Consider the following 20605-nt stretch of genomic DNA (forward strand, 5'->3'; position numbering starts at 1 on the left):
TCTGCGGGCCCCTGGGTACATATGTTCATGCTAGAACGTGTCGGGGCCGGACCGTGCCGGAGCCGGGAAACAATATCCACCGACATTTCAACGCCGAGCCACGGTTAGGCATCATGAATCACTTTATGCAAAAAGTATACCATAATGTTTGGCCGTGCCCCGGCCGGGGCATTCTCCGGTCGCGACACGGTATAGCGTGAATCATTCTTAATTCTGATATTTTTAATCTTTCCTTTTTACTAAAGAGTTTACATACATCAAACTGCCTTGGTTATGAAAAAATACTGTCACTTTTAGAGAAATTGTCACTTGAAATTAACGAGTGGAAAGGTTTTTTTCAAAGTTCCAAATTTTCAGTGATAAACTAAGAAAAAATGGTGCTCAGTGCAAAAAATCAGTCTAATCTGTTAGTACCTTATCATGCATCTAATATTGTAAATAAATTATTTATTTGTATTTGTCATTAGACATGCACTTAAGAAATATTGACGAATGACTTCCATGAATTCCGGTGGTAGATTCAACGAAACAGTGCTCTTGCTAGGGCTAGACGTGTATATAATCAAAGGGCTAGTGATAGTAATTCTCTCGAGTTGAGCCCGGAAGCTCACCTACCCGTCCGAGCGTAGTATTCGTTGTACAGGGAAGCGTTGATGGTACAAGACCACGCGGGAGGCCACCAATGCGGTGGAACGACCAAATTAAACTGCAGTGGGAGGTCCCCTAAATGAGTGCAGTAGAATGGCCTCGAGCAGGGAGAGATGGCGCGACATCGTGAGACGCATCAAGTCTGCCCCTTCCAACACTACATGACGATCACGACCACTCTGTCAAGAGTGACACGACTGAGAAGAAGAATTTGTTGAATGAATTTTTTGTTTTAAAAACTTACGCATGATAACGAGTGATCAATGTAGCACTAAAATGTCATAAAAAATTAAAAGTTGTTTAAATTTGAATTTTAATACCTCGGAGCTTATGGGATGGGTAATAGTCATAGAATTCGTCATCAAACGATGCAACTGTCTGTGTCAAAATCTCTGGCATGTAAAAAACATGTTTACAAATGACTTCCACCATGAAGGAATAAGTACAATGATGTTGTAAAAATCAAAGCGATAAAACTGGTGGCGTGTCCTGTAACTCCGCAAGGGTATTCTTTTTTATTACGTAGTTTTATGAACGAGCTCACAGCCCACAAATACAACGGCTATACCACGGTTCAAACCGAAACGCATTACTATCACGGCACGCCGCAGGGTGATGATATCTACCCGTGCGGGGTCACATGACGTCCTACCTCCAATAATTAGAACTTTTGCGGGATTGATTTTTGTTACACGATGTTATTCCTTAATCGTGGAAGTTATTCTGCTTTTTTCCCTACCTAATAGCTACCAGCTAACGGGGTATTTCGACTACGCTCGGACGGGTAGGTGAGCTTCCGGTCTCAACTCGAGAGAATTGCTGACACTAACCCTAGCAAGAGCACTGCTTCGTTGAACCTACCACCGGAATTCATGGAAGTCATTCGTGAATTATTCTTAAATGCGTGTCTAATGACAAAAATTGTTACCTGCCTGCTGTGTTCAAATACCAACACAGTGTCATCGCTCGATACCAATGCACTGCGGGTCTTCAAATGAACATTGAATGTTTATTTTATTGAAACCGTAAACAATATAACAGGCGTACATGAAAATGTTTTGAACTTATAGTTAGGTACGCGAAATTTATTAATTTTATCGTTAACTTGTCAGTTCAAAACAATTGGTAGATCGGGGTATTCGCCGCTTAGGAAAATTGTTGAAGGCAGCGGTGTCAAAATTTACCTTTTGTAAACTCGGGCCTCATTAGAAAAAAAGTTAATTCTACATCTTGAGGTCACTGATATCTTGAGGTTAACGGAGTAATGATAAAAATTGGGGTCCTGATCTCCAATGGGAGGAATAATATTAGGACCTGCGCAGTACACGCTTCAGGCGGTACCTTTTAATATAGCGTGGAGTAACCAGTGGGGACTCGAGTTTGCAACTCGTATCGTACGTCCCGCGGTTTCCCAGCGCGTATATTCTGAGTCGTCGTTCAAGTAAGTCTATAAATATAAAAAATTCTTTCATTTTAGCTGTACGTAGTTGAGTAGCAATGTACATACGTCTGAAGCCCGTACCGATATTAACGGGTTTATTTTTTTTGTGACAAACTGTTGCTTTAACAATCAATAGTGGAAATCCGTTTTGTTTTGATGACGATCAGTACGCGTGGCGTTTTGACGCGCAATACCAAGATTGTTTAAAGAATTAAAAGAAAAGAAAAAGGTTTTCTATTAATTCGTAATTAAGTGATTCGTTGAAAAGGTTTCGATTATTCGAAGAAAGCTTTATATTTAAATGCTTTTTTTGTCATGTTTCCGTATTAAATAATATGTTAAAAAAAAAAAGAATTTCATATGCTACAATTTAATACAATTTTGATGAAATAATAACATATATTAGCTCTAGTTTTTAAATAATGCAGAAAATATAAAACAGGCAGCAATAACTCGAACTCTGCGTGTTTTAAATCTGTGTAGTTATAGGTACACACATAAATATAAATTCATAAAAAGAGACTAATATTTACATATCAATTCTGTATTATTTTTGTCATGTTTTATGTATGACAATTTTATTTACTTAACCTAAAAATGCATATTTTAATTTGCAAATAACTTTTAATAATAAATAATATATATTATTAATAACATATTCAAAAATACAATTTTGGTATTTTCAAATTAGAAGCTGTTTTAAACAGAAAGCATAGGTCGATAATTCATAGTGATGAATAATTTGTCGACCGTGCATGATGTCAATAGTAAATTCATAGAGAACCCTATTAAATAATTGACTTGAATGGGAATAGTGCAGCTGCTATGTTCGCGTGTATTTTTACACACATAGGTATGCTATATACCTACATATGTGATAAAATTGTTTAGCCGATTTTTCGTTTTGCCACAAATAACGATACAACAATGAATAAACAAAAGTCCATCGGCTATTTGAAAGCATTCGCGTGTATTAATTAATTTATTTTTTATTTATTTCATTACTATCTATTCTACTACTTTCCCATCATAAATCGTATTGTTTCGTCATCGAATAAAATTCATGTCCTCCTTAATTCTCTTACTAGAAGTGTGGTGTGAGGTTTTATTACCGATTCGACTATTTTAACCGCGAACCAATCTTGCATTACGATCTGATGTGCATGCAGGTTTCGCGAAGCCACCGTGTCTATTCAAGATGGGAAGCGTCGTTCATATTTCGAGAAGTTTATCGGCTCCGGTAACTATTTATCTGGGTCGTGGGCGTGATAAAAAACCTCACTTAACATAAACTAATATCGAATCCGTGATACTGCTTGCATCAGGAATCCGTATGATGTATCGTTGGGTCACAGACATGATATAACATTAACTAGATGATGACTGAGCATTGCTCGGCTTTTTTTTGATAACGCCATCTTGTTGTGTCTTTAAAGCGGTTAGTTGCCCTCAATTAAGGAAAATAGTATTATTATTCGCCAATAGATGTCGGGAAGAGTTTATTAATTGAAAACACGAATAAAACAACATTTTCTGAAAATAAATCGTAGCTAGATCTATTTATCGCCTCCGAAATCCCCTGTATACTAAATTTTATGAAAATCGTTGGAGCTGATTCCGAGATTCAGATTATAAAGATATGAATATACAACAATTGCTCGTTTAAAGTTATAAGATACAATTTGTGTGTTGAAGTAAGAATTATTTTCGTTTTAGTCTCTTTCCTCTACGTGATTCAATTTAAAAATTATTACCGTGTAGGAGCGCTGTAACCCTGCGGGCGAGCTTCATTAACAAAGTTGATGATATTCCCTGAAAAGGTCAGGTGGGAGAACCGTGTCTGCTGGAGGCTGGAGGCGTGTAATTTGGAGACTAATTGAACTGGCGGTTAACTTAAAACTTCATTAACTAAAATTGGATTTATTTTGGGTGATAGTTACAACTGAAGCACAGTTAAAACCTACCCATGTAGTTGTTTTAACCGTACTGAAAAAAAGGAGGTTCTCAGTTCGACTGTATGCGTTCTATTTCAGGAAATTTTCTTCTTTTTAGTCTCTAGGTTGATGATTTATTTATTTATTTGAAAGTTTATCAAAACTGTTTGATTTGACTTTTTTAGTTATCCTAAAAGTAATGCATATTTGACTTCGACTATATTGATAATATTCTCATTTTATTTCGTTTTGAAATTGAATTTCTTTTTTGTTAAAATTTTGTATAATTTATTTTAAATTTTCTTGATGGACTGATTGATACTACATACACATTTTAGACAATGCCAGAAATTTTATGATATCGTAATGATTCGAGATCAAACATTTTTTTTTTTTTTTTAATTTTATTATGAAATGCACGAGTCTTGGAAAGAAATATTCTGTTTATAGCGGTAAAGTTCAAGGAAACAAAAGCCTTGAATAAAGATTGCCTATGAAGAAAAACTGCAGCTTACATAAGTAAATAGTATATTTATAAATCACTATGTAATTTGACGCCACGCTGTCTACAAGGCTGCATCGCACTGTCGGATATTGACGTAATGAAACAGCTCAGAAGGTTTTGAATAGATAAATTGAGTCGTCTATTATCAAAGACGGCAATCTGTACATTTGGACAAAAAAATTTTATTGATATGTCAATACAGATTTATTTGAATATAATCGTCTCCTTCAAAGAATACGGTTCAAAACCTGCATTAAATAAAGGTTAATAGTTAACCTGTTATTTATCTAAGATGTCGTTCCGAAGAGTTTTGTGACTGCCAATGGAATACAAAGTCAATAATTCGTTTTTCTGATTTACCAATCATTGTCCAAAAGTCAGATTGCCGCCTTTGATAATAGACGACTCAATTTTAATATAACTAGAGGTCCTCCCGCATTAGTCGAAATTCGACTATAATTAATTGGAATTGTAAGTTTGTGCACTATTATGATTGTATTTTATACTTCTATAATGACAACATTTCGCCAAGGCTACCGAGTGCACCATCTCGCGGAAGGAGGCGGCGGGGCGAGTGAGACAAAGCTCTCCTCACTACGCAGAAACCCGCCGCCGCCGAGCAGGGGGTCGGGACCGGGGTCGTATCCGTGACCTGGCCCCCTAAGAGCTAGGGGTCCCACCCGTTTTGTGCGGGGAGAGACCCAGACGTGGGGTGGCGTGCTTTGCACGCTCACCCGCAGTAGGAAGCCGGGTGATGGTAGACCGCGTTCCCCCGACCGCTCTGGGGGAAGGTGTAACGCGGCGCCATCAAGGCGGGCTCTCGGCCCGCTGAACGAGGGAACCGGTGGTCGTATCGCTGGCGGCCGCCAGTCCGGCGTCCGTGGGACGGTGGGATGCATGTAATGTACTCTGCGTCAACCCTGTCCCGCCGTCTCAATAGCCCCGACTGGGCTCCGGCCCGGTCCGAGGTAGGGCGCCGGTTGTGAGCGGCAGTAGTTTTTAGTGAGGTACAACTCCCACCTGCCGCGCGGGTGGGGATCCGGCGATTTTCTCCAGTGGAAAAAAAAAAAAAACTACACTATAAAAAAATATTAATAAAGACAAACAATATTTAATATATTCTCAATTTGACCACAGACGTCAAGAACAAAAGTTTGACAATAAATAGTATGCATGCGTGTGTGCGTCAAATACATGGTATGTAGTGTGATGTTTTCTTTATTGATTAATTTAAAAAAAATATTAGCATTGTGCACTTCTTCTCTATATTTTCTATAAGTGTGGAAAATTTCATACTTCTCTGTCCGCGCAATTTTCGTAAAAAGGGATACAAAGTTTTTGCTTCACGTATTAATATATAGATTTAGGCTTCTTTTTTTTTCGGTCAGGAGGAAATCGCCGGACTTCCGCCCTTTTCTGGGCATACTGGGCGGGGTATGTCAGAGTCGAACTGACTAAAACCTCCTGTCGCTCAATAACCAACGTCCAAACCTCGCATGAGACAAAACTCATGACAAGGCAAAGGGGGGAAAGTGAAGCGTTTAGTGCGGAGCACATCTCTCCCATCACCCTCCCCCTCGGGACGCCGGACAGGAACTCACCGAAACAACCATGCCCAGTGAGCACCTGCGTGAGCCGGAAAGTGAGGCGTCCTCTGTCACGATTCACCCAATCCACAAGGACCGGGCGAATCGCCTCGACGGTCCTACGACCAGCCGAAGGATCAGCCAGCCGTCTGGACCATGACTCCAGCACGGACCGCCGAGATTGGGCCCTCCACGCTCTGACCACACTGGGGCTGGGACGCGCCATGCTCCGGGCACGAAGGTCAGCCCGCTACTTATAGTCAGCGGCGAGCGCCTTCGCTTCCAGAACCCAAGGCGGCGTCCCAGCCAGTACACACGCCGCCTCAAAGGTGATGGTGCGATAACCACGGATGACCCTGACCGCGATGGTGCGTTGCGGCCGTTGCAGCAGCTTCGCCACCCCCACGGCCAGGGACTGGCCCCACATGGGCGCCCCGTATAGGGCCATTGATCGCACCACCCCCGTATAGAGACGGCGCGTCACCTGGTCAGGCCCCCCGACGTTGGGCAGAAGCCGGCTTAACGCGCCGGCCACCCCCAACAAACGAGGGACCAGGTTCTGAAAGTGAGCACGGAAGGTCCAACGACTATCCAGAATGAGGCCGAGGTACTTCAACTGCACCCCGACCCCGACACGGACGCCTCCAACCACGATATGGGCATCGACAGGTGGCACTCCGGGGCCTGTGGAACCACATGGCCTCGGATTTACTGAGCGCCACGTCGAGGCTCAATCTCCTAATTTTGTCGACGACATGCGCCACCCCAGCCGTAGCAAGACGGGCAGACTCAGCAAAACTCCCCCCCCCGGGCCACGACCAACGTGTCGTCCGCGTAACAGATTACGCTCAGGCCTGGGAGGAGGGCACCTCTCAGCACCCAGTCATACCCGATATTCCACAAAAGGGGGCCGAGCACCGAACCCTGTGGAACACCGCGCACGACCGGGAACCGGTGCAGGATCCCACCGTGTCCGGTACACGTGACCGATCTATAGATTTAGGCTAGCGGTATTACTGGAGAACTTAAAGAAGTGTTTTTATGTTTTTTATTCATTAACTAGCTGACCCAGCAGACTTCGTAGTGCCTCAATCGATAAATAAAATACCTAAACTTTTTTATAATTCAAACTTAAAACAAACAAAAGGAATCCGTCCAACGGGGGACACATCGAAGGAAAAACAAAATTTTCGAATTTATTTACCTTTTAAACCTTCTCTGGACTTCCACAAATAATTCAAGACCAAAATTAGCCAAATCGGTCCAGCCGTTCTTGAGTTTCAGCGAGACTAACGAACAGCAATTCATTTTTATATATATAGATTTTGAACACTTAATACAAATTCATTATTAAGATTCAGAGAAAAGGAAAAACGATTTTTTACGTGATAACGTCATACAGATCGATGAATATCGGTTGCACGTAGGAAAAAGTGTCACGTTCCGCCCGAGCCTGAGCGTGCAAGCGAGAGCACGGAACAAGCGATAGAAAGGCACGATCGGTCCAAGCGTTGGCTTGTGATACATTTATCTCTCTTGCGTGACGTCAGAGCTAGCAGCTTGAATAGTTCTGTTAAGAACGTCATCACGTAAAACTATCGTCCGTAAAACGACTTTACAGACAACCTTTTTTTTTTCTTTTTTTTGTAATTATTGATATACTTATTTACTAAATACGAAGATAAACGAGCTTTATGGTCTTGTGCAAGTTGGCTGTATGTTAAATATTGGTAAGGAATAATATGGAAGACACAGTCTAGTGTTGACAGTTTGACAGTCGTTGCGTAGGTGAGTGTCGTCTCGTAAGGTCTTTCTAATAATCGCTCGATCAATACAAGTTCACAGTAACAGTAATGTTGACGGCTTTTACAAAGAGCTCTCATATAACAAAATACGTATTGTTCGTGTTCCAGAAACTCTACCCGTGTAAATAAACACTTCAAGACTTGAATGAGGGTTGTGTTTAGATTTGAGCGACTACAGAATGACTGGTTAACCAATTAAGATGACCTCCTTTAAGATGAGGGATTTATTAACTTTAACAACAATTATATTAATAGAGTGAATACATTATGACCACCCACAACGGCAGTGCATTTTTATGATTTCGGTCATGTCTATTATAGCTTCGTACATTCCCGATCCCGCGGAAAGAATGGAAAGCAGTCGACGTCGCCCCAAAGACGTCATTTCGGATCCTCCTGGTCCACTAACGGTGCTTTTAGGTACCTCAAGCACCGGTCACCGTTCTCGTCGAACCCGTCGCTTGCGACGAAGGGCTCGACGAGTAAATTAACACTCAGACACAGCCCACTGAGTTTCTCGCCGCATCTTCTCAGTGGGTCGCGTTTCCGATCCGGTGGTAGATTCTACGAAGCACGGCTCTTGCTAGGGTTCGTGATAGCAACGTCGTTAGGTTTGAGCTCCATGAGCTCACCTACTAGTTAACGTTCCGCTGAAATAGCCTCTCAAGGCTATCAGCTTCGTAGTCAACAAAATTGTTTGCCAAAGTAATAAATATCCGTCACACGTAAAATGTCTCTGTCATATCAATATTGTTACAAGTTCTATGGCGGTTATTACAATGCCTATAGCCACGCCATTGAGTTAATAATATCCGTATTAATATCAGTAGCGAGCAGACGGCAAAATCGGATGAAGCCCGCCAAATCCATTGATAAGTAGCGCAGCCCTTGAAGTCTATACAATTTGAAATGGTATTACGTCGCGTTCAGAATGAAATAACTCAAGATTTAATCTAGATTTTAGACATTTTTATTAGTAATTGAATTCCGATTTTATCTATCGTCTCAACACTTAACTTTGTTAGCATCATTCTATAAATAGGTTTTTTTGTTCTTGTCCTTAAATTCTTGTCTTTAAGCTAACGTAGGTAGCATTATTAAAAGCTAAAATTTTAGACTTTATAGATGGCACGAATAATCGGTTTCCAAGGAACTACTAAAACAGAATCGGTACTAATACGCATTTCTTTGACCTGAACTAAAACTAGTTTTGCATCGGCCAAGCATAAATACTTTTCGTTTTAAATAGGTACTAGAGGTCCAGGTCCCGCAGTAGTCGAAATTCGACTATAATTAATTAATTGGAATTGTAAGTTTGTACACTATTATCATTGTATTTTATACTTCTATAATCACAAATTTCGCCAAGACTACACTATAAAAATATTAACAAAGACAAACAATATTTAATCTCAATTTGACAACAGAGGTCAAGAACAGAGGTATTTTTTTTTTTTATTGCTTGGATGGGTGGACGAGCTCATAGCCCACCTGATGTTAAGTGGTTACTGGAGCCCATAGACATCCAACGTAAATGCGCCACCCACCTTGAGATACAAGTTCTAAGGTCTCAAGTATAGTTACAACGGCTGCCCCACCCTTCAAACCGAAACGCATTACTGCTTCACGGCAGAAATAGGCAGGGTGGTGGTACCCACCCGCGCGGACTCACAAGAGGTCCTACCACCAGTAAGGAAGGAAGGTGAAGGAATAACATCGTGTAATAAAAATCAAACCCGCAAAATTATAATTTGCGTAATTACTGGTGGTAGGACCACTTGTGAGTCCGCGCGGATAGGTACCACCGCCCTGCTTATTTCTGCCGTGAAGCAGTAATGCGTTTCGGTTTGAAGGGTGGGGCAGCCGTTGTAACTATACTGAGACCTTAGAACTTGTATCTCAAGGTGGGTGGCGCGTCTACGTTGTAGATGTCTATGAGCTCCAGTAACCACTTAACATCAGGTGGGCTGTGAGCTCGTCCACCCATCTAAGCAATAAAAAAAAAAGAACAAAAGTTTGACAATAAATAGTATGCATGCGTGTGTGCGTCAAATACATGGTATGTAGTGTGTGTCATGTTTTCTTTATTGATTTAATGTATCTTTTATGCATTATTTTAAAAAAATATGAGCATTGTCCACTTCTTCTCTATATTCTCTATAAGTGTGGAAAGTTTCATACTCCTCCTTCCGCGTAAATTTCGTAAAAAGGGATACAAAGTTTTTGCTTCACGTATTAATATATAGATTCTGTGAGCTCGCAATCTAATCTAACCTATTATCGCCCTCCAACGCATGCTGATTGAAAAGCCTCCCGCAGACTTTGATACAGCTTTTGCGTGTAATGTTACATGCGAACGATCAAACACCGCCTTAACTCGCCTTTAATTTAATTAGGGCTACTTTGTTGACCCAGGGCCCTTTTAAACGCAATTGCCTCGACTACAATACGCCCTTTACGTAATCGCAATTGTTTGATAACAATAGACGAATTGAGTTGTTTGTAGACGAAATTGTGTTATCCGATTTAGCCATTTCAGAAGTTGTATTTTTTTCATCTACCGCCAGTTTCCGTATTTCTGTCGCGGAGCAGTCATACGTTCCGGTTCGTAAGGTTCGTGAAGGAAGGTTCCTGAGATAGGCCTCATGTGCTTTTTATTTATCGCTTAGATGGTGGAAGAGCTCACGGCCCACCTTAACCTGACGTTAACTGCTTACTGGAGCCCATAGACATCTACAACGTAAATGCTGCCACACACCTTGAGACATGAGTTCTAAAGTCTCAATTTGTACAGTACAACGGCTGCCCACCCTTCAAACCGAAACGCATATAATCGCTAAAGTTTAAAACATTTCATGCGCAAGTTGTGCAGACACTCTCGCCAGCAACTTGTATCATTTGCAGCGTCCTATTTTTTCGTTTCCGTACCTTCATTACGGTACGCTCGAAGTATTCAAATTATTGGTTCGCGTGTACCCGGTACTGGCGAGGGAGGCGACGTGCTTCCGACCGCGTGACCTGCAACAATGCATCAAGCGGTGCTACGTAGCTTTAGCATTTGATTTACGTTGTTAAGCACTTATTTACAGTTGGATTACCTTAAAAATGCAGCATTTATGTCATAGAAAAAGGTAAGTAGGTATTTAATACAATGGGGATCGAGGACTCGGCCAACCATTTGTTGTGCAGTGATCTCAATTTTTGCGTTCCTTTATAAATATTTTCAATTATGTGTACCTCTCTGTTGATAACTCCATAACTATTCCTAAAATTGTGTTTTTTTTCCCCTTACCTATTCGCGGGTATCCTAGAGGTATCCAGCTACGCCCGGACGGGTAGGTGAGCTTACGGGCTCAGCCTAAGAGAATTTGCTAACACTAGCCGAATCGGAGTCGCGATCTGTAGTGGACTGTATGATTAGGATGGGCAAGGAATTTGATAAACTCGCGAGGATTGCACGTATAAAATTTGTATAGGTATTTTTACAATTTTATAAATCGCGTACAATAGCACGGATGAAAAGAGAATTACAAAACTAAGACATTCCATAATTCAAATTCAAATGTAATGTCAAAAGCCATCACAACCACAACAATAAAAAGGTTTCATACCAATTTGTTGGGTTTCCAATCCACTGAGAAGAGTCCGGCAAGAAAATCAGTGGGTTGTGTTTATGGGCTAGTTCGCTCGTCGAACACTTCGTCGTAACGGATGAGTTCGACGAGGACGGTGACCGGTGCTCTAGGGGCCTAAAAGCTCCGAGATTGGGTCGAGGGGTCCGACAAGACATGTTTCAGGCGACGGCGGCTTCATATATTAAAAAGCGTCTATTTAGAGCCGATTCTCATTTGGAATGATAGACTTTAATATTGAACATGAGGTCGGCCGAGTATTTGATAATAATTGTCTATCTCAAGAAAAACTTAACCAATATTTAATTAAAATATTCAACTGTTTAAAAATATTTGTAATTAAAAAAAAACCTTGCTTAAGAAGTTTTGTAATTTGATACCTAGTTCTTCGTATGAAGTTGAATTTCAGTGGACACGGGAAAGAGGTTAAAGAAATCTATTGTTCGAAAAACACAAGAGTGGAATTCTAGTGTCGTTGAACCGAGCAAGTCTCTGTGCTCCATTTACGACGACTAGTGACGTGGAATCGTTTGCATCGTTCGCGAAAACGAAGTCGGTATGCTGTGCTAGTGATTCCGAAATCGGTAACACTTCAAAATCGATATTACGGAATTTACTGGTGTTGGGCATATTGTGAGCTTAAGTACCAACAAATTTCCTCTTTTGCCGCGAAGCAAACTTTCGTTGAGGCTTGAAAGACAAGCTAGCCGTTATAAAATACAATCGAGATTATTTATTAAATTTCAAGGCGAATATAGCGACATTCACTTCGGTACTGCTTAATACTAGGAGGTCCTCAAGTTCTTGGAGTTGTTTACGCCGTATCATTTATTAAAAAAAAAAAATTGTTTACAGTCGTGAATCTGCCAAGGCGTCGTCTAAGAAGGAAGTCATAGTTGTGCATTCTGAAAAGATCGAATACAGTAATGGTTTAAAGTAAGTATCAATTTTATTAATGTTGGAAGTAGATAATACCCGTGACTGCAGAAAAGCCGTATACCCTCCTTCTGGGGTACATAGGGGGGCTTACTAGCTAATCCTTAAGCTATATCCATGTGTTTTGGTATTCTAATCATTTGGATCTCGTTTCTGATACGATTAAGTAGAAAATTACGAAGCTTAGGCTCGTTGATAATTGATTTATGATCTTGAGTCTCCTAATCGGGCTGTTTCTTGTATGGAACTAAAGAAACGTGCTTTTCGTCAGCAGCAGATGTCTTGTTTGATTTGATAATAATCATGAAATTACACCTATCGCAATCGTATAACTAGGGCCCTCACTAAAGTTTTGTGTGCTCAGTGCGAGTTTTTTAACGTTCTCGATAGCGTAAAAGTTAACTCGAACTTGTATACAGTTGGAACAGCGACCCTAGCGGCAAACGTAGGCAAACTGTCCAGCTCGATACAAATTTGAGTTAACTTTTACGCTATCGATAACGTTAAAAAACTCGCACTAAGCACACTGGTTCGAACAGCGTGCCGTCACGTGGCGGACCTGAATAACAGCCGTAAAATGAACTTTATAGAAATATCGGGACTGGATTTACTTTATCTGAAAATTGTTGGTGTCTATTATTTACTACTTGAAAACTAGGGAGATCACGTCTTTTATAGACAACGTTGTCATTTGCAAACTCTGGTATGCAACGCTCCATTTCGAATGATAATGCGTGGCATAGCTTCATTTTGATGGTATTTTCTGGCACATTATGGATTAAGACAAGTCCGGCCGGGTCGTAGGCGAATTGGTACTTTTGTTCTAAAGGCTAAGATGATTTAAGCAGTGCACATGTGTAGGTATAGTCGCTCAAGTTAATATTAACATCTTTATATTATGTTTTTTTAATGTGTGTAAAACATTCTGGCCTCAATTTAGCAGATGTATGTGAACAAGACGCGTGCGATTTCCCTAGTGGCATCAAGTCAAAATCTTTGTATTTGGATGTGTTACATCATCCTACTCCTGTGAGACCGATACCTCGTACTAAGGCCAGTACATACATCCCCTATTGAAGTTTAATCAAAGTTTGGTACGGTAAAGACACGGATAGTTTGGTACGGGTGTGTACCAAGTTTTATTCAAAATTATAATATACTAGCTGTACTCGCCCGCTTCGCTGCGCATTTAAAATTAACATTATTATTTATTTATTTATTTTATTAGGGAGTCCAACACTCATATAAATATTCTTTATATGAGCCTATTCATTAAGTACATGTATTTTCTACACGGATACCAAGTTACAAGTCAATCGGATGCATGGTTCAGTAGTTATAACGGATCATCCGTAAAAACCACTGTAGATTTATATATTAGTATAGATTATGTATTTTAATTAATTTTTATCCTATCGATGTTATTAGAGCGAAGGATTCAAATTATTAGATGTTTAAAATTATCAGTCTTGTCATCAGGGCTGGATGCGTGTGCAATTTTTTAAGTTAATCGAAAATCTCGAAGTCAGTTGCTTTTTTCTTATTGCTCTTATACGCAGATGAGTATATGTCCTACCTGATGGTGATTGGTTACCGTCACAACACCAGGAGCACAGCCAAGCCACTGGCTACCATTAGGCACTCTCCACAAAGTTCGAAGGTGTATTTAAAAAAAAGAAGGTTTTTTAAGTAGATACGGGTCAACGTTGCCAGTGTTGACATCAACCTATGTGTCACAACCTATGTGTGTGTCATTAGTACTAACTATCGTCTGTCTTCGTTTTCGGAAGCGGTCTCCTAACACCCAGTATACGGAGGCGTGAACCAAGAAAATTGAGTATTGAATAAATTTTACGTAGGTACTCGATTATAATACTATAATAATAATAATAATAAAACCGTCTACAACAACAGACGTGTCAAAAATTGCAAAATTCAAATTTATTTAATTTTACCTAAATTTTTACAAATATTTATAGCAAAAATACAAATAATTAAATTTAAAAAATGATAAAAACAAAAAGAGAAAGTGTAAAGTTGGATGCAAAAACGAAAATAAAGAATTTAAAGAAAACTGCAATGTGACACGTCCATGTCGACGACAACTGCATTAAGGAAAAATCCAAGTCGACAGTGTAGACAGGTGACCTGTGGCGCACGAAGAACATCACCATGTATTCCGTCGTGTTCGTCGGATGGCTCTCCAAGTCCGACGAGAATTGAAAATTTATCCAGCGACGAAACACAGCCGTCCCCTGCGCCGCCAAGACCTGTGCGCCGGGGCCGCCCACCATTGGCACGCTTGGGATCAACGAGGCGAAATGCCCCGTCTACGGTCCCCGCTACCAGTGGTGTAGTGCGCTCTCGCATGCGTTGGAACGAAAATATAAATATGAATGTCATGCGAGCGTACTATGAGGCTACGGAGGGAGAAACCAACCTTTCTGCGTATCGCTCAAAAATGTTCTCTGTGTTTCAGACATTGTGCCCGACCGTGAATGTTTCGACACAACGACTGTCAGATCAGGTGAGGGCTATTCAGCGGCTTAGGCTGTTGGACCAGTCTCTTCTTGATCGACTAAGCGGGGTATCTTTCAGGGCGACAGTCTGAGTCCTTTGTGGTTTTGTTTGGCGCTTAATCCTTTAAGTACATTACTTAAAGATTCAACGCTAGGCTACCGACTTCGCAGAGGAGCTGAGGCTATATCACATCTCTTGTTCATGGATGATCTCAAATTATTTGCTTCCAAAAAACCAGACTTAATGAGTTTACTAAAAATAACCGACAGTTTTAGTAAAGCCATTGGGATGGAATTTGGTGTTGATAAATGTGCGTTCATAGATGTACAGAGAGGTAAAGTTGTAAGCTCAGATTGCTTACTACTTAACCATAGTGTGGTCCTCAAGTCTCTTTGTGAATCGGAAACTTACAAGTACCTTGGTATGTTTGAAGTGCTGAATATTGTTGACGCAGATATGAAACAATCGTTTCGAGATCGGTTTTTTGGTCGTCTTATAAAGGTCTTAAAAAGCCATTTATCAGGCGGAAACAAAATCCGAGCGTTTAATGGTTGGGTCATGCCTATGTTAACATATTCCTTTGGCATACTAAGGTGGACGCAATCAGAGCTGGACATACTGGACAGAAAAGTCAGGCGATTGTTAACGGCATACAGAATGCATCATCCACGTTCGTCTGTAATGAGGTTGTATATTCCTCGGAAATGTGGGGGTCGTGGTATTTTGAATGCCAAGGATCTACATAACCGAGAGATATACAACCTTAGGGAATATTTCCTTAAGATGAACGTGAATATGTATCGGGATGTCGTTGCAGTCGATAAGGGGCTAACTCCGCTATCCTTAGCTAACGGGAATTGGAAGAGGCTGAAGGTAGAGAGTATTTCAGATCGCATAACCGTATGGAGGAGCAAGGAGTTACACGGTAGGTTCTACCGGGCTCTCACAGGGCCTGATGTAGACCAATTAGCTTCCGTGGCCTGGTTACGATTCAGTAACCTCTTTGGGGAAACTGAAGGTTTTATCTTTGCAATTATGGACGAAGTTATCATGACGAACAACTACCGGAAATATATACTAAAGGATGGGACGGTCGACATTTGTCGGGCATGCCACCGTCCGGGAGAGTCTATTAGACATATTGTTTCTGGCTGTTCTCGGTTTGCTAACGGCGAGTACTTGCATAGACATAACCAAGTGGCTAGGATTATCCATCAACAACTTGCTCTGAAATATGGTTTTCTTGATTCTGCTGTACCTTATTACCAATACCAACCTCAACCAGTTCTTGATAATGGTCATGTTACGCTCTACTGGGACCGATCTATTATCACGGATAGGTATATTGTAGCCAATAAACCTGATATTGTGATAATAGATCGATCTGCACGTCGAGCAGTGTTGGTTGATGTCACCATTCCTCATGACGAGAACCTCGTGAAGGCAGAAAAGGACAAATTAATAAAATATTTAGACCTGGCCCACGAGACTACCGCCATGTGGCATGTTGATTCAACCATCATTGTTCCAATAGTTGTGTCGGTACACGGCTTGATGGCGAAAAGTTTCGATCAACATCTTAAGAAACTTTCGTTATCCAGCTGGGTTAAGGGCCTAATACAGAAAGCAGTTATCCTTGATACTGCACGCATTGTGAGGAGGTTTCTCACTCTGGAGTCCTAACCACTGGTGGCTTGTGTCGTAGACACCGCCATCAGCGGCAATCTATTTTTATATAGTGTTTTTTAAAAATTGTATTTTTAATAATTTTTTTAAAAAATATTATGTAATTAATAAGATTTTAAATAAATATAAATAAATAATAAAACATTTATTTCAGAAAAAATCCATAAAATAATAATAATACAATAGTCAGCACACAAACAGTTCAACAATACAAATAGAAAATGAACAATATACTAATTCAATTAATTAAATATACAAAGGAAATGAATTAGAAACATATAATTATATCAATACAGTAGTAACCACTCTATGTCAATATTAGCTATCATTATGTCAATCAGTCAATTAATTTGGAGAAAAAATAAAATAAAAAAGAAAATCATACACATTTCATAATGAAGAGTAAAATAATAATAAGGATATGTCAGTCTTGTCCGGTAATTATACACATCCATTTATGTTGGATCGGACAATCAGCGCGAGAAGCAATCATCCCGAGGATGCCATTACTACTGTCTCTCACTCGTCTTAAAAAAGAGGCAACCTTTTTTCGGATTATAGCTTGATAGCCATCCGTCCGGGCATCAGCAAACATTTGCGACGCACTGCAGTAGGGAGGCAGCCGCAATAGCACCCTGAAGATGTTGTTATACTGAACGCGCAGGACCCTGGCAGCCCGCTGAGTATGATTCACCCATAGACTGCTCGCGTAAAACGATTGGCAAAATGCCTTAAACAAAGAAATTTTTACTGGGGAGGAGCACCGAGCGAATCTACGGGCAACCATGTTTCCTCGGACCGCCAATGCCCTGCGCTCCCGCTCCAAATCTGCGTCATCGGACAAATCATCCGTTACAATGTGGCCCAGGTACTTAAAACTGGTCACTCTCTGCAGTTCCTCATCATATAATTTAATTGAAGGAACACAAACTGGAACAGGTGCACCTGACTTACCCTTGAAAAGCAGAACTTTACTTTTTGCTTTACTGTAGGTCAGTCCATGCTCCCCAGCGTAGGTCTCGCATATAGCCAGCATCTTACGAATAGCACCTACCGATGGTCCCAGCAGCACCATATCGTCCGCGTAGCTAATATTATTGACGCATACACTATCAATATGACAACCGGTATGAGTGCTGCTGAGCTCACCGATAAGGTTATTTATGTACAAGTTAAATAACAAAGGAGAGGTCAGCCCCCCCTGCCTCACGCCACACTCCATGCCATATGGCCCGGACAAAGCTCCCGCCCATCTCACCTGGTTCCGCTGGCAGTGGTACCATTCCTGTAACACTGATATGACCTCAACCGGTACACCCGCCCTGCCCAGTTTGTCCCAAAGCTTATCATATAGGACTGTGTCAAACGCCTTAGACAAGTCTAGGAAGCACGCGTATACCGGTGTTTTCCTGTCCGTATAGTACTGAACAGCTTGCTTAAGACATAATATCGCACTTTCAGTGGAAAGCCCATTTCTGAAGCCGAACTGGGCTTCATGCAGTTTAATATGTTTGTTAAGAATGTTATTAAGCAAGCCGTCCAACACCTTGGCTAATATGGTCGCAAGAGAGATGGGTCGATAGTTATTCATATCCGAAACGTCCCCAGTTCTGTTCTTAATAATTGGAATCACTATAGTTTTAGTAAGTTCCTCTGGTAAGTAACTATGGCAAAGGCAGAGATTATAAAACAAGGATAGGACGCGTGGCAGGTGGACTCCAGCATGCCTAAGATGCTCGATGCTGAGACCATCATATCCAGGGGATTTACCTCTATGCATGCTGTTAATAACTCTTTTAACCTCCTTCGATGTAAAACTGATATCCCTTTTCTGGATGATGGTTCCAGCAACGGGCGACCGAAACACACCAGTATTACGCTGCGGTGTCACCTTGAAGTGTTTACTAAACGCATTTGCAATCAAGTGATGGTCAAAAATACCATTAATACTCACAGGAAGGCCAGGTTTCTGGTTAAATTTTCCGGTATCTTTCCAGAACTGTGGGAAATTATTAGCGGAATGATGGGATGCAAGTGAATCCATTTTAATTTGTTCCTGCCTATCCTGGCACCATCTTAACTTCTGCTTAAACAACTTCCTACTCTCTACCATGTCAACATACGTCTGACCATTCTTAGGCTTGCCATCTTCTACCCAGGCCAAAAACCTCGACCTGGCCTCCCTATGGTAGCTTACAACATACTTGTTCCATCCCGCAACATAACCACCCCTCCTTCGAGGCTTGACCCTTTTACAAGTAGCTGTTGCTGCATCCGACAACGTAGTGACCAGTCTTAAGTACATATTTTTTATTAATAACTTGTGCTCAGCATTGGAGCACATTCCATCACAGCAACTACTCATTTCCATCGGAAAATCAATTTCTCGCAGTTGAGCACAACATAGTTTGTTATATTTCCGGATTTGCTCAGCCGTACGTTCACGCCAAATAACCCCACTGAACACCGGTGCAGAGATTGGTAACTGTTTATACGACACTAAATCCAAGTTACAATCAATTACCAGTGGGAAATGATCAGACCACTGCACGTCATACTCGACTAACACGTTAATCACTGTCGACATGCATTTGTGACAACACAATGATCCAACCATCTCACGCAACCATGTGCCTCGCTAATGAAGGTGTAGGTATCATCGGTATTCATACTATTAAGGTCTACGCAAATCCAGTGCTGGTCATCACAAAAGTCTAACAAGTGATTACAGAAGAGCTCACTTGGATGTGCATTAAAGTCACCCAGAACGTAAACCGCCGAACAATCGCTATTTTCTTCTGCAATAGCACTGATCGAGCTCAAGCACTGTGTGAACGCTGGCAGATTCTCAGCACAATCAGTTGGCATATACACACTAAAAACCATAATAGACGCCCTACTCACTTGCAATTTTACCGCTGATAAACGAGCATCACCACAATCGATAACAGTGACCGATCGAAAAACACCCTTTCTCCAAAGTATGGCTACCCCTCCATATGGCCTGCCCTTCAAAAGGCCAGCTGAGACATCTACCGCTGATGTTCCCGTACTCCCGAAATCCGTACTAACTGCCTCCAACTCCGACAACTCATGAGGCAGTAACCACGTCTCCTGAAGCGCAATGATATCAGCTTTGCCACATAGATCTCTTACTCCGTCTAACGACCTTTTCAGAGACTTGCAGTTAAACGAAACGAATCTTACATTTCCCCGTCTATCCATTAACGATATTTGTCGTTTGATGCCTCACAGCCACACTTTGTTGATGGCTCTCATTCTTCCCTGTCATATGTACGAAGCGCCTGAATGATATACCGACAGGCCACGTACTGTCATCAAGAAACGTATGCATGTTAATTTTGCTCACATATATTTTAAAGGCGTTGTAGTTACGTTCCCTCGCCATTTTAATCTTAATAGGAACAACTTCTTCTTTAGTTTTGGTGAATATATACTCTGCCACATCCTCTACTGAAACATCCTTGTGGACATTGGTGATAAACAGGGGTATCTTAGAATCAGCTGGCTTAAGCTTACTATTTTCATCAATGCGCGCTATACCTCTAGATGTTATGAATTACACACCGTCCACTTTTTTCCCACGAAAAGCCTACGCCCGGTACAAAAGTGTTTCGGTAATTCGATATTTGTTCTTCAGGAGCCGCCCACAGTATAAATAATTGATACTATTCTCTTTGGTAACAAAACTACGTTCTCGCAACTCATTATTATAACAGTAACGAATATTATTAAAATATTATTTATGTTTACTAATTATTCTGTGGGCGGCTTTGCTTCGACATATACCTACATACATACATATATCGTTTTGCTTTCAAATAACCGCAATTCTTCATTGTGCAAGTGAACGTGCTTTATTATAAACGTGTTTTATTATACGTTTTCCAC

The 20605-nt window shown here is 40.9% G+C and overlaps 3 protein-coding genes across 11 annotated transcripts in view; all 3 read left to right on the forward strand.

Annotated features, from left to right (window-relative positions):
• The window catches only part of LOC101740450 (uncharacterized), a 960210-nt gene that overhangs the window by 176589 nt on the left and 763016 nt on the right, over positions 1 to 20605 (forward strand). The gene's annotated exons all lie outside the window — the stretch shown is intronic.
• SPARC (secreted protein, acidic, cysteine-rich (osteonectin)) overlaps positions 1 to 20605 on the forward strand; it is a 148179-nt gene that overhangs the window by 84898 nt on the left and 42676 nt on the right. The gene's annotated exons all lie outside the window — the stretch shown is intronic.
• Positions 279 to 20605, forward strand: part of LOC101739641 (uncharacterized) — a 33489-nt gene continuing 13162 nt past the window's right edge. For 4 of the 9 annotated variants that reach the window (XM_021348276.3, XM_038011634.2, XM_038011633.2 and 1 more), the window contains exons 1-2: positions 1811 to 2089; positions 12407 to 12487. In XM_021348276.3, coding sequence (XP_021203951.2) covers positions 1941 to 2089; positions 12407 to 12487 — 230 coding nt within the window. In that variant the 5' untranslated portion in view covers positions 1811 to 1940. Of the gene's footprint in view, positions 407 to 1810; positions 2090 to 12406; positions 12488 to 20605 lie in introns of those variants that run through there. The other 5 variants (XM_038011636.2, XM_038011637.2, XM_038011641.2 and 2 more) reach the window with 3 other exon arrangements.

The sequence above is a fragment of the Bombyx mori genome, chromosome 6 (genome assembly GCF_030269925.1).
Source record: "Bombyx mori chromosome 6, ASM3026992v2".
In the NCBI taxonomy this organism is placed as follows: domain Eukaryota; kingdom Metazoa; phylum Arthropoda; class Insecta; order Lepidoptera; family Bombycidae; genus Bombyx; species Bombyx mori.